At 39.3% G+C, this 14,758-nt stretch overlaps 1 protein-coding gene across 1 annotated transcript in view; it reads right to left on the bottom strand.

The window, feature by feature from the left end:
• SMIM14 (small integral membrane protein 14) overlaps positions 1-14,758 on the bottom strand; it is a 42,054-nt gene that overhangs the window by 25,155 nt on the left and 2,141 nt on the right. The window contains exon 2 of the mRNA XM_082315757.1: positions 1,357-1,467. Within this exon, the coding sequence (XP_082171883.1) occupies positions 1,357-1,431 (75 nt within the window). The 5' untranslated portion in view covers positions 1,432-1,467. The remainder of the gene's footprint in view (positions 1-1,356; positions 1,468-14,758) is intronic.

Below are 14,758 nucleotides of genomic sequence, written 5' to 3'. Positions count from 1 at the left end.
CCACTGATGTAGCCCTCCCACTGAGAGAGCCTGGTCTGGGGTATTTTGGCTCCCAGTGTGGCCTGTGTGTTTTTGAGGGGCATTCTGTGTGCACAGGCCCAAGGGTGCAATGTGAGAACACGATGACACAGGTTCTGCAGTGCTGCGTTATGGACATGTGTGGTGAACTATGCTTACTCTGAGCAGAGTAATTCTGCAAAACGGGATCTGCCAAGCTCCCTGAGAGCACACACAGGTACAGCATCTGCCTGGCTTTAGGTTCTTCCTCTGGCACTCCAGAGGAGATAGTGTAACAATGCACTCCAAGGCTAAGAAAGTGTGGACACTCAGGATTTTATGTTCAGGGTGAAGCAGGACTATATGAGTGCAACCCACGCATTTGCAAGAACAAGCTATATATACTTCCTGCAAAGTGCTGTTCAAAACAACTTTGTTTTTTTGTGGATGTATGCACATGGAAGTGGTTTTATTTTAAGGGCAAGCACACAAATGGATTCCTTATTCCCAGACATACATTCTTTGGGGACTTACACACTAGCCCCACTCTTATCATAGGCTAGTGGGTGCCGTATCTTCCTGATAATCTTCCTAAAATACCGATAAGAAACCTCTTGAAGATGGGCCTGATCCTAGAGAGGGATGCTCTTCACACCTACTGCCTTGAGCAGCTGATGTACTCAGTAATTTAAAAGGACATTAATTTAGGCCCTAAGTAAGAAAATGGGATAAAAACAAATTTATGCAAATCAACAAGCAGAAGTACACCAAATTAAGCTGATGTAAAATGTGATCTTAAAAAAGAGTTTAACCAAATTAGAGTTGTAATCAAGTTCACCTAATTGCTCACAGTTCACAATTGTTAGTGTTATTTAAAAAAAAAAAACTACATACTTTTACTTAGGAAAAGTAATTAGCACTTTGTAGCTTTTTTCAATGGACATTGAACTAAGTTCCATACGGAGGCTAAGAATCATTGGTATTTTACAGGTCACAGTTACAGCAATGTAAAATAACTTGCTTGAAGTTGCTCAACCATATCAATGACATAGCAAGAAACAGAACCCAGAACTCAAAGAGTTTGCAGGGTAGTTTCTTTGTTTTCATGCAGACTAAAAAAGGGTTACAGAGAAACATTTCAATAGAAACACTGTCAATGCTGTAAAATGCCCTGGGAAATAACAGAAAGCTACCACTTGTATTAACTATTCAAAAGCTCATCAGAAAGTCAGATACACAGATTCTAACTGTATACGCAACTGAATAAGCAGAATCAAAAGCATCAGTAACTGCAAGTCTGCAAGAGCTGAAGTAATGTCTGAATAACCACCCTTCCAAACATCCTCATGTTATCCTTACCAGATTAATCAGTCTTCTCATTGCATGTTCATGCGAGCAAATGCATTCGCAAGGATCAAATCCACCTTCTGCCATGGTTCTCTGGATAAACCTGAACTGGTCTGTGAACACCTAAGAACAAGAATAAAAGGACAATGAACTCTTTTTCAACTGACCTTATTTTCCGGACACTCACACATCAAGTTTCAGTTCGTTTAATGCCAGGGTGAAAAAGCAAAACAAAGCAGGGTAATCCTATTATTCCTTTGGCAGCATGAATGAAGAAGTCTGGTATGTGCAGTTACATTTTGATGTTGCTGAAAGCAGTGTTTCACACAGGCTTCCTTAGAAAGCCAAATAATTTTTTTGCAAGAATTTGTGTGTCTCCCCTGTTTTTTTTTTTTTTCTTCGCATACATCCTAACAAACAAGAACGACAAAGATTAAATTCTGGTCTCTCATCTGCATAGTGGGACTCTTAAGTGTATGAATACAATTTGAAGAGTCAGGGGAACTTGTACTCCTAAACCCCTAACAAACTGCTGGCATTCTTCCTCTGGATCAATGTACAGGAAAATAATTTAAAACCCAGTAACTTCTTTGCTAAAGGAAGAAACGGCCATCCTTATTGTATAATGAAAGCAAGCAGCAGGGGTGCAAGAGTGGATGTACTTGGAAACACTTTAAAAATGGAGCTGCACACACTAATTTTAGATCAAAGAAGTAGGTCATTCACTTAGCAATACAGAAAGTTCAAAGAAGCTGTAACGGGAATCAATTCTAGGTTATTCACCTGCTAAAACCACTTACACCAGACATGTCAAGCATATACAAGCGTATCTTTACTATTTACCAATAGCTTCTCAGTGACTTAATTGATGGTCAAAATGGGTAGCAGACTGCTAGGCATTTCTACCCTTGTGGTCAAATCAGGGATTGGTTTCTCTCGAATGAAGACTCTTATGATGTATTAGATCAGTTCTGCGTAATGATACTTCCAAAATATTTTTGTTAACTTGGCATCAATAAAGCTAGATTCAGACTGTGTTTGTGTTGCATGCACTAGGGCCCTGATGTGAGGTAACTGGCAAACTTAATAAATGCAGCAGCGTAGAGCAGACACATCCTCTCAGTTTCCTAAAACAAGTAGTTTATGAAGGCGCCAGCCATTTGATAAGCATGTGCTGAACCAGCAGATGTGCTCTGCAGCCATCACCTATAAAAACTTACAGCCTTGATCACACATAAGCATTTTAATGTTTTAACCTTACTAGAAGAAAGAGGAATAACCCATATGGCTATAAGATATCTTCATTCAACAGAACGTATCACCACAATAGTTTTTCCCTCTTGGGGGAAGAAAGAAATGGAAAAAAGAAAATGCATTTCAGAAGTCCTTGCTCTCCCAATGCCTACCACTCTTCTGTATTATCCTCTGCCATGGCGGACAGAGCCAGACAGGACAAGAAGGTAAGAGATATCCGTATCTTCATTGTGGAGTCTGAACATCAGCGCCCTTATCTGCTAGGGTCTCCACTTTTTAAAAAGAATACTGAAAACTGAAAAAGAGGAAAAAAAAATATCAAGGGATGGAGGAAAGGCTTTTTGCCTAGACACTAAGAAAGAGTAATCTGGCAATGTACTGAGAAGATGACTGAGAGGTGACCTGATTATGTAGCGTACAAGTACCTTTGGAGAGAAAAATAAACCTGACTTGAGAAGTTCTTCAAGGAGGAGGTGATCAAGAACCAATGACTGGAAGCTGTAATCAACCAAATTCAAAAGAGAAGGAAGGCATACATTTTTACCATTAGAGTAACTGACCAGTGCAACAAACTGCCAAAGACGGCTTTCCCATCTCTCAATACATTCAGACATGCTTCAGCCAAATACAGGTTACTGAGTAAAGTACACAAGCACCCAAGTTTAGTCCTCTTATAATGTCCTCCAATATACAGGAGATCACAGCAGACGATCTATGATTATTTCTGAGAGTTAATTGTAAAGCTACTACACTAACTTTCCTGAAGTTATCTCGGAACCACTAGAACTGCACAACAACAAGAGAAGAAATTTCTTAACTACACAAGCTCTCTGGATGATATGCCACATCAACCAGAATAGGCTTTCTAAAACTAGTTTAGCGCAAGGAACAGATAAAAGCACTGACTGCTAAATAGTGCAAAATGGTTTCTCTGGACATAACACTGACATCCAAAAGAAAGTATTTGAACCAGTAAAGTTGTAAAACAATAGTTAATTGCAACATGAAAGAATTTAGGAGTCAGTAACATCTAGCAATGTCACAGCAATTAATAGAGGAGTGTTAATCTATGTACGACTACAACAAATCAAAACATCAGATAAGACTCATCACCAATGAAACCAGGCTAACATTCTTTGTAGAGCATACAACTGAAAAAGATTAGACAATAAATGGGGAAAATTAATCTGTCATATAACATCATAAGTTTAAGTGGAGGTGCGCTAGAAGGAATTTACCCCAAGGCATCTGAATTGTACATGATGAAGTACCTTAATGAACTAAAATAAAGCAGAACACGTCACCAAGTAAAATGCTATCCAAGCTTTCAACAAAAGATCCCTTACAAGCTTTCTCACCTTCACATGATGCTGAAAGGAATCTTCCTTTATCTTTCCTTCCTCCAAGCCTAGAACAAGCTCTTTCATCAGCAAAGCACCGAAGACAGACCATCTATTTTGGGAACAGCACTAGGTTTTCCCCCGATAAAGATGCTAAACTTGGGTTATTTTATTGCTTAAAAAACCCCAGGTAACTAATCCCCCTTTATGCAATTATTTTTTGTCAGGAACCAGAGGAAACAGAGATTTTATATGTGGCTGACCGGTTATAAAGAAAAGAGAACCACCCTATACTATATGATGATTTTCACTTGTAAAATGACACTCATGTCTGTATTCCTCATTAAAACATTCTTGGCTTAATAATTGTATCATTTGTGATACACTTCAAATGCATAAAGTACTAAATATCAACTAAGCTCTGTAATCAGATCCCTAAGTTTATCAATGTTCTGTGACCCTGTGCAAGATTTGGTAAATGAGACTAGTATTTTTATGTATCGTGGAGCAGGATTCCTTGGCACCACTGTGTGCTCTTAGGCAGCCCGTTCGTATCAAAATCCTGTTCCAGAATTGCAATGTGCTTCCTGTCTGCCTCCCGGTAATTGCAATTGTCTGATCTCACGTCAGCGGCTAACTTTTTCTGCCCAGCTCTGACCTCTTTGCTGTGAGTCACACCAGCTCTCCACCTTTTGCAAATACAGTTCTTCTACATACAATCTATCACAGAAAATGGGAGGATGTGCTCCGTTCTTTTCCTCATGACCTGGAGAAAGGAAAAAAAAAAAGCTTGTAGTTTTATTTTATTTTACCTCAGTTATTTTTCTGTATGCTTTCTTGTTTATTGTTACTTTGTTTTTCTTGGAATTTATAGAGTAACTGGTAAGACCACAGCAATTGGTAAGGCTATGATGTCAAATACCTGCAAGTACTCTGACTGGGAGAGTTACTCTTACTCTACTTAAAATTACTGTATTTTGGTTTGGCCATATTACTGCTAGCACAGTATTTAATTCACAGGGTTTACAAGCAGCTGGAAGATACATTTGGTAAATATGCCAAAGCTCTCACTGGTAACAGCTGAGAAGGTATATATTATGGCCTCTAGACTAAGCAAACTGATAGAGAGCATAATAAAAGAGAGAATTAGTAAACATGGACAAATATGATGTACCATCGAAGAGCCAATATGACCTTTCCAGTGTAAAGAGGCCCACAGAGGCAATCATAAACAGTACTACTGAAATTAAAATACTGTAGTCAGAGCCGGAATTACTATAATTCAGGAGCAAAGTGGAGGACGGTCTCTGATGATCTAAGACAGAAATAAAAGCCCACCATTACCTTTCGACTTGAGCATCTATTTGAAATTGTAGGCAATGAAGCCATATTGAAAAATATTTCTAGTCTCTCATGATTTAAAAAATAGCATTCTCAGTTATAGTAATTATTGCAAATCGTTTCTTCTTTTATTATCTTCCCCAATCCCAGCCCTACAGCTGTGTATTATATTTTATACACCCTACTATCAAAAAAGCAATCTTTATGGCTACAATCTGATTGTTTTTTTGTACCTGGAGACTCTTCTGTATTTTAAATTATTGCAACGACTATACATTATTTCCCAATCCAGCAACACCTCTCGAGTAAATTGCAGGCAGCTGGTGAGCTCTGGGAGACAGAAATTATACTCTGCCTCTCTCCACCCTAATCATTACAAAACTGAATTCCTTTCTAGCATGAAGGCAAACAAGAAGTTTTGTCAGTTTTCCATGTGCTGGACGCTCTCCAATGTGACTCCAATACGATGCTGATTAGCAAGATTGTCAAAGCGCACATACTGGTGATCTCTACTCCTTGGTATAAAGGAGTGTGTAAAAATATTTATAATTCCAGTATTCAAAGAAACACGCACTCTATATGATACACAAATTGGAGTCACTGCAGATTTATCATGGAGTAAACTTGGCATCTTCAGCATCAAAACTCTAAGCCCATTAACTCTTATGTTTCCTGGATCCAGGCACTTTTTAAAAGTAGACTATCACACACACGATACATACAATGGCTGAAGACTTCCTCCGCTAGGAACTATTTTTGCTGTGTTGCTATTTTCTTAAAGATTGAAGGCAAGAAATCCCTGGGAGGAAAATACCTCACAGTACAGCAGACAAGTAACAGAATCTTTCCACGTTACTTTAAAGAGAAACAAAACCCTATTCAGCTCCTCGTTACTGTTTTTCAGCCAATTGCAATAACTCAAAGCACAATTGTCAAATATCGCTAACAAGCCATAAAGTTAATTTTGCTTCTGCTTTCAGTTTGAGAGAAGTGTGGCAGAACAAATGAAAACACATATAAATTTTAAAATAAAAATGTAGAAAGAAAGCAAATGACTTGTTATGCCTCTGCAGGCATTCAAAAAAAATGATAAAGGGCTAAAATAGCAAAAGCCATACACAAAGCATGAACAATTCACTGCCCCAAAGATAAAATGTTCATTTTTATCTTACTGTCGGAGGCAGAAACCCTCCCTCCTATACTCTTCCATGATCTCCTAAAGGATCCAGGTTTCCATAAAAAGAATTTGTTCTCTTGCCTTTTTACCTGCACCTAAGCCATCTTAGTATCTATGTTTTCTTACAATATCTGACCCTTTCTGTAATTATTTTCTTCACAGCACGCTCCAAGTTTGGTTCTTCTGTATCATCTTACCCATCTCCAAATGACCTCCAAGGATTCTCTTCTAGCATCTAAAACATCCTGTACATTGGCCTCGCATAGCATAGCACCCTTGCAATCCTGCACATGAAATCCTGTCCCAGAGAAACTACCAGGCACTGGGGCTGTGTGACCATAGTACCCATTAACCCAGGGCGTGGAAATTTGCTTCAGTTAAAGCAAGAAGAGACTGCTGCGATCAGCTCCTCATAAAGCTCCTAGTCACTGCTTTTGTAGGACTCCTTCTTCTCTTCCTTGGCCACTCTGTCCCCCTGGGTACCATCAGTGCTCCAGGGGCCACAGGCACCTCAGCTGACTCGTTACTGGGGACTTCAAAATGCCTCTTGTACAAGTGGTTACTCCAAAATCTGTTTCTAATCCTGCTTCTTCTAGGGACTGGACTCACTGAATCCTGCCCAGTCACACACAGTCCAATTCAACATCAATTAGGCAGACAGTAAAATAATAGATAAAGGTATCTTCAGTGGGGCAATATTGCTTACTAGTGACCAACCAACCAAGAGGAGCCTAAACTTTCAAATCCAGTGAAACCCAGGCAGACTCAGAATTTTCTGTATTTGTTATATAATGCATTTTCCTGTTGATTTCCATCTTCTATAATATTTGTACTTCATGCACATCCACCCTCCCACAGAATCCTGAGTGTTTTGTTAGTCTTTTGACGAACTACCTATATCCAACTTACTAGTCTATTATTTAACTTCCTATGATTTCAGTTGTATAGCTAAACTTTGTGAGTAAGACAGGCCCAGGAATTTTATCCATTGATATCTGCATCAAGTTTCTCTTCAGGTTGGGTTAGAGCATCGAGGGGAAAAATAATATGCATGGATTTGGGATTTCTCTCTTAAAAAAGCAAACCAGAGATATGTGTAGATAGGACTGGCTGATTTCACCTGCAAAGATCTTTGTGAAATTTCTAGGTTTTTTCAATTGCTACTAGCAGAAACGCAGCACATTTCCTATCACCAGAGCAATGTAAAGGAGGAACAAAGCAGAAATGGTAACAGAGCCATTAAAAAAGCATAGGAAGGGAATAACTAAACACAGGACAAAACTACAGGACAGTGTAAGAACATAAGAGCATTTGTAGCTGAATAGGGAAGAAACATCACAAAAGGAACTACAGAAATAGGGAGAAAATAAAGAGAAAAATAAGCAATACTTTAATATAAATAAATGCTATTCTGCCTGAAGTTAATGGATGCATAATAGGGGAGGATATCGCACTAAATCAAAATTAATCCAGAAGCCAAGGGCCTGGCATAAGTATCCAGTGGAGGTGGTATGCAATTTTTATGAGAGAGTTTTAAATTGTTGGGGTTACAGAACTGGCAAAAATAAGCCTGAAGATTTCTAAGGAAACTTCCTTTACAAAGCAACTTCCTCAGTTCAAACAAGGCTAAAAATAGGTTCTGTAAAAAAGAAGAATCTTGTATACAAATTGATACCAATTAAAACATTCCAAGGATCTGTTCTCCTCTATTATTGTAATTTAGATAGTTCAAGTTAATATCCCCTCATAGAACTCAAGTCTGAAACACTGCAACATTATACTTAGCTTTTTTATAATGGTAATTTTTAATCCCTTTTATTAACAGCGCAAGAGAAGCTCTCTCCCATCATGTCTTCCACATTTACAGCTCCATTGTACTTCTACTGAAACAAATACCAGCGCTCCCATTGGCTTCAGTGGACCAGGATCTAGTAGTTCTGCAAGGTCACAGATCCCTAGAGGACTACTGATGATCTTTTTCTACCAGGCCTCCTCCTGGACATAAAATTGAGTTTTCAGGACAAAAGAAAACCAACTGGCTGACGGAGCAGCAAAAGCAAAACAGCAGGATATAAATGTGGGTCCCGCCAGAAGGAGCACTGCCACAGTAAAGTGTGGCTCCAATTACAGCTTTCTTCAACTAATTGTCCCAGTTCAGATCATGCATTTAGCTTTTCTAGGGAAAAGAGCTGCAATGATTTTGATGGCTGATACAATACCCAAAGAGGGTTCCTAGACATCGCAACGCTTTCAGAGTAGAAAGCAATCCTCTCCACGCTCTTTCCTTACAGTTCCGGGGGGTGGGGGGAAAAGCAGCTGATTTTGTACTTGAAAGCATCAGCACGTCTCCCCGGACTTCCAGCTGCAGCCTAATGAGTTCGCAAGCGTATTTCTGCACTGCAACTTTTCTCAGGGTAATTAACAAGATCCAAGATGAACTTTTCAATGCAGATTAAGCTAAGCCAGTTCCTTTCCTCATGGAAAAGTCAGTGCTTAACCATGCACACAGATGTATGCAACTGGTGCTGTTCTTGTTGGTTTCAAGAAAGCCATCAAGACCAGCAGGAGCTCCACAAGAGAGCTGCTCACCCAGCCACATCCAGCTCAAGGCATACTAGCGGGTAACTTTGCTACCGTCTCACAAATCATTTGGTAAGTAAATTATGAATTAATTTGCCAGTGTCATCCATCTAGTGCTTCTTACAAATGCTAATTTAATACAAAACAACTCCTTAAAAATAGAAACAAAACCAAAGAAACCAAGAAATGCTTAGCCAGCCACTGAAGGGTGCTACAGTGACATGCCAAAATCAGGGAAGGAGCTTTTGAGCAGGGACAGGCTCAGAACTGAGAAATGCGTCCTAAGTATCTTCCTGATGTTTTTTTCTGATGGTCTCACGAGACTACTGGAGCACTGGTACATCCCTTGTCCCCACAGCACAAGTCCACCACTGTGTGACCACCACAGCATTGTGAGCATTGCTGGGCCACTCGCATTTTCACCCCGATGTGGACATTTGGACTTGCTCTGAGTGGGTCAGGAAATTCTTCTGGTGACTCTGCCAACAGCGCTAGCACCTAGAGCAGCGAAGCAGGAACCAGAGCATGAGCACTTAATTACAATTATCGTCAAAGCCCTTTCACAGCCAAGCATCACAACTCTTCTTTCACTGAAGTATGTGAAAAAGTTGACACTGCTTTAAAGGGTGTAGCATGCAGTAGGAACCTGGTAGAAAACTTACTATTTGTGGACGAGGCTAACCAAGGTTAGCTGAGGTGCATCAGTTCGACACAGAATGGTATATCAGGGAAATACAGAAGATGACACAGACGCTTCTTTCAGTTTAATTGAGGCTTGTCAGTGTCAAGTACTACTCTCAGAAGACAAGAACCCATACATTAAAACACCCCACTGTTCCAGTACTGTTCCCCACCTTCCTTTTCATGGCTAGTCCCCAATACGTGAGGAGAGAGAGAGATTTCAGGCTTTAAGGCTCTAAGGCTGATGTTAGTGATCAAAACTGAATTCCCCAAGGGGAGCTAAATAAGACCCACCAAGATTTTAAAAAAGCCATTTACTTATTCCCATGCAGGTGGCTTAACATTTCTTCTGGGCAAAACACTTGAAATGGAGCTAATTATGCACATCCAGTCGTGGACCAAAAAAGCAGTCCAGCTATTTTAGAATTCATTTACTGATATTTCATACAGAATGTTATTGCCAAACTCCAGCTGTCAGCATTTGGTCATCCTTTTGTTAAAATGATGACATTTTGCTGAAAGAAATCTCTTGGAATATGAGAGCTAATTAAGAGAAGATGTCAATGACACAGAACTTTGTCCAAGAATAATACCCTCTTTCTGCTAAGTAAATGCTTCAGCTTCACTTTAACATTGATTTCTAGTGTAGGACACCGTGACAATAGTCTAGGACAACAAAATTATTGCACTGAATGACTAATAGCTATTTAAGCATTTTGTTTGACATAAGTTAACGCAAAAGGGTGAGCTATCCTCTGTAAAATTACTAACACGTATTTTAACCAGTTTACAGAGTAAACTGGGAGCCTCTCCTGTGGTCTTCAGTAAGGCAAGAACTCTAATTAACGTTAACGGGATTTTCCGCTTGAGTGGTGAGTAGAAGAGCCAGCTCCCAGGCAAATTTGCTTACTCTCCTGCTTTTGGTTAGTGTCTCTGGCACTACAGACTGCCCCACTGCTTGTGTGGACATTCCTCTTCCCATTCCCCAGCAACAATTGCCAGTCTCCTAAATTCAGCACCCCTGCAGCTGTACAAGCAACGCATTACTGCTGGAAGCAACACATATTGAATCTGAAATCCCTGCCAAGAGCACTTCTGCACCAGCACTGAGAGGACACCCATGCTGTGCCACGCCAACCAGGGCTACAGGCCCGTGTTGCAATGCTTTGGCAGGCCTGATTCTGAGCAAGCGGCTACACACAAAAGAAGAGCTGGCCTTGCAGGGAGCAGACTTTTGCAGGGAGGCAAGAATAAAGGGTACTTCCTGCAGATGGAAAACGGCGGAGGTGAGCATCTTGCACTAGCCTCCCCATGGGAGTAGAACAGGGAAACTGCCTTTGCTGTTGGTTACCCCGCCCATGAGATGTTTTGCACTTAACTTTCAGGCTTCATAATACAAACCTAATCATTGACTTTAAAAGACTAAGTATGGAAAAAGAATACGTTCCTATAACAAACTATGTAACCTATCCATAAAACACCTCTCCTGTTGTTCCAGAATTTATGAATCAAAATTATGACTAACACATTCAAGTGCACCAAAGCAACTTGAGACCTCAAAGCAGATCCAACTTTAAAGCTCGCCCAGCGAGGGTCAGGGCTCAAACTCATGAGCAAATTACCAGGGTGTCACAAAGCCACTGCACAGCAGCTGAGCTGGAGCAACAGTCCCCACACATGCTCTTCGCCCATGAGAACTGTGAGCGAACGTGACTTTGCTTAGTCTGTAAGAGAAAAATATTAAGCTGAGACACTTCAGAGCTGCCCCAAGTGAACGGTGAGCACCCACGCAGTTACCGAAGCTCAGATGGCCTACAATAATTCATTATTTTGAAGTAATTATTTTTGAGAGTCAATCATTGAGAATTCTTAATACATTTCATCTCTTTGCAAAAATAAACATATAAAAATTCTCTTATTCACTCCTTTAAAAAAACGTAGTTTCAAAACAAATAAAAATGAAAGTTTTCCCACTCTATTGAGCCAGCAAGTGCAGCCCTGAACCATGAGCTATGAAGTTTTTGAGACTTGTTTTTATTAAGAGTACAATTGTTTAGATTATAAAATACCTTAAAAATCCTTAAAACTGTAAAAATACACTATTCCTTAATGTTACTCCAACCACAAAATTATACTGAAATTCTTTGGAATATTTTCATTATTTTTTTCTCCAGGGATGACATATGTTTCTAATAACTTGCCACTGAGCAAACAGATTTAGCAGGGTAGCAGCATGCTGAGAAAGATAGCAGGATTTTCAATTTCAGATGAAAGCAGCTCTATTCCCTGGCAGCCCTACTCCCAACCCCTTTAGGCCAGATCAAATTTTATCTGAAGCTAGCGGGTGCCTGTCTTTGACTTCAATGGAAGTTGAATCAGGTTTTCTACATACCTGCAGTAAACAATTTGAAGCTTATCAATTAGAATATTTTTAATCAGTACTTATACCAGAGGGAATCTGTAGCAATTAATAGGATTTCTGGGCTTGGTTATTTACATATGTTTAGCTAAAAGACAACCCAGCTTTTACCAGAGAATAACATCCATCTAATTCAGCAGACTCACAGACTAGTTTAGATTATCAAAAGGAAAGTGCTATGCAAATTATACAAGTCTCCCCTGCACCTCCTAGCAACAGATTTTAAAATCTATTACATTAATTTGAACAAAGAAAATCTATGGTACTATTTCACGAGATCAGGATGCAACACGCATCTCACCTTTGGCTCCACAGTTTTCCCGCAGGAAAGTAGGTATTTTTCATCTTTAGACACTTTTGTTCTACGTACTAACTTGAAACAAGCACCTGACAATCTCTGTGGCTCAAGAAAAGTCTATGTATAAGAATATTTCTATGTTTCATGGAGCTCTCCAATAAAAACTCTATCTAGTAACTTCAAACAGGGGTGCTTAATGACAGGTGCCATCTAATCAGTCCCACCTAGATATGAAAGCAATAAGCCCCTGACGACACCATAACCACTTGTGCAAGAATTCTTGTTAAACTAAGGCCACTCCCACCAGGAAGCTTTGCTTCACACTTGATTTAGTCCAACTATTTGAAGAGCTAACCCCCAACTTTGCTTCACATCTTCATATAATTTCATTTGGACAGCTGTTTTTTCCCTAAACTAACTTTTTAGTGTATGAAAACTGACATAAACTATTTAATCAAGTTCTCTAAAAATATTGCCTTGCTAAAAATAAAGCTTTTATGATTAACTAACAGGAAATATATGAACATATGCATGTGAATATATGAACAAAAAAAGATGAAAGCTCTGTTACTAGAGGTCTGTATTTGACAAAGATTCGACAAATAAAGCATCGCAGCTGCTTATATCATGTAAATGGCTGGTGCTACATTTTTTCACAGCTTTTCTGTTCTGATAAAAATCTTTTCTTTCCTAGGAAAGCTCAGTGCTTTGGATCTGACATTTGTCTAGCAGTTTTATAAAGTAAGAATGAAACTATATTTAGCTCCAGAAAGCCATGGTTTTTAATGCATGCAAAGATGCAGAAGAATCAGAACTAATCTTAATGAGGAAAACTTTTATCTAGTGTAATTCTATCTGTTCCCACCCAAATGGGACTAATTTGTTCCATTATCTGTAAAAACACCAGCTAGACACTTTGACTAAAGCCTCTGAAGCATATTTGTTCAATTAATAACCATGCAAATGTACAACCACTCAATCATGCCAGAGGCTGATCCCCAAGCATCTTCAAATCTTGCATGAAAAGCCAAATCAATCATCACTAAGGGACTTTTTCCTTGCCCCAGCCAACACCGTGGAATAGGTGATGGGCTGGAAAGAGGAGGACAGGACCATACTTCTCCACTGCACTGCTACTGAAGTCCAGCAGAAATAAGACTAACACAGCTAACACAGACTGATCCTTCTCGTATCTCTGACTGTATTCCTTCACAATGAGGAGCTAAGGAGTCTTTCTTCAAATGAAGCTCCTTGGGAACTGGGGAAGCTAGCTGTTCATGAGTCAAGGCTGAAGGAGCTATTCTGGGAAAACAATTCCATTTTCTTTTTCCCTCTTTTTTTTTTTTTTTACCTGAATAAGGACTGCAAAATTTGACTCTGTGGTATAACCTTACAAAGTTTTCTTAGCTTTCACTACTTACAGAGGACTTAGGAGCACTTGGATCTTCCGAGAAGTACTCAGCATCTTGCAGAATCAGGTGCCTCATTAACAACTAGATAGATCTTTACGTATTAATAAATTGAATCTATAACCTAGGAAGTTAAAACGGAAAGCGTGCTTGACATCAAGTGTAACAGCATGTATGTAAATGCATGTATGCAAAGCATGTATGTAATAGCATGTACGCAAAGCAGGCTCACAGGCTCTCTGATTTGCTTCCCAAGCAGAATATGGACAAATGACATCAATTTTTCTATGTATACATGCATCTGCCAAAATATTTTTGTGTTTGTTGTGATGAGTAATCTGATAAATGTTCAAAACATACAGAGTAAGAATCTGATACTTGGTATTGTCAGGCGGGGCACTGTACACCTTCTCCATTCACATGTGCTTATAAGAAGAAAAAGAGGATCTTGCTACTTTCATTGTACTGGCCCCGTGAAGACTCGTGATGTTGTCAGGCCCAATTCTGCTATGACGAACTTCAGCAGAGACAAAATTTGGTCTTTAAGAATATACGTCAAGTACCTAAAATATCTAGGAGGGAAAATTCTGAAACACGAACATAGACTTTGCTTTATTACACATCTGTTATGCAAATAACATTCACACACCACTAACTCTGGAGTCTAAATATATGAAAGTAGAAAATGAGAAGCTAATAACAAAACAAGAAGTCGGTTAGAAACTAACTTTCTCTAAACCCAAATACTGACCTTCTGAAAGCAGGTACAATAGTTACAAAGTGATTAAAACCATAATGCATTATGAAATTGTTTTTATATAGACTACTTCTTTAACAACAAGTGTATTATTCTTATTTTTCCGTTAGAACGAGGGAAGAACATGGATTGCAGAATGTTCCCCATGTAACTGGGCC

This window comes from Platalea leucorodia, assembly GCF_965183815.1.
Source record: "Platalea leucorodia genome assembly, chromosome: 6".
NCBI classification, from domain to species: domain Eukaryota; kingdom Metazoa; phylum Chordata; class Aves; order Pelecaniformes; family Threskiornithidae; genus Platalea; species Platalea leucorodia.
Note: the sequence above shows the minus strand (reverse complement) of the source record. Positions and strands in the feature narration are given on the sequence as shown.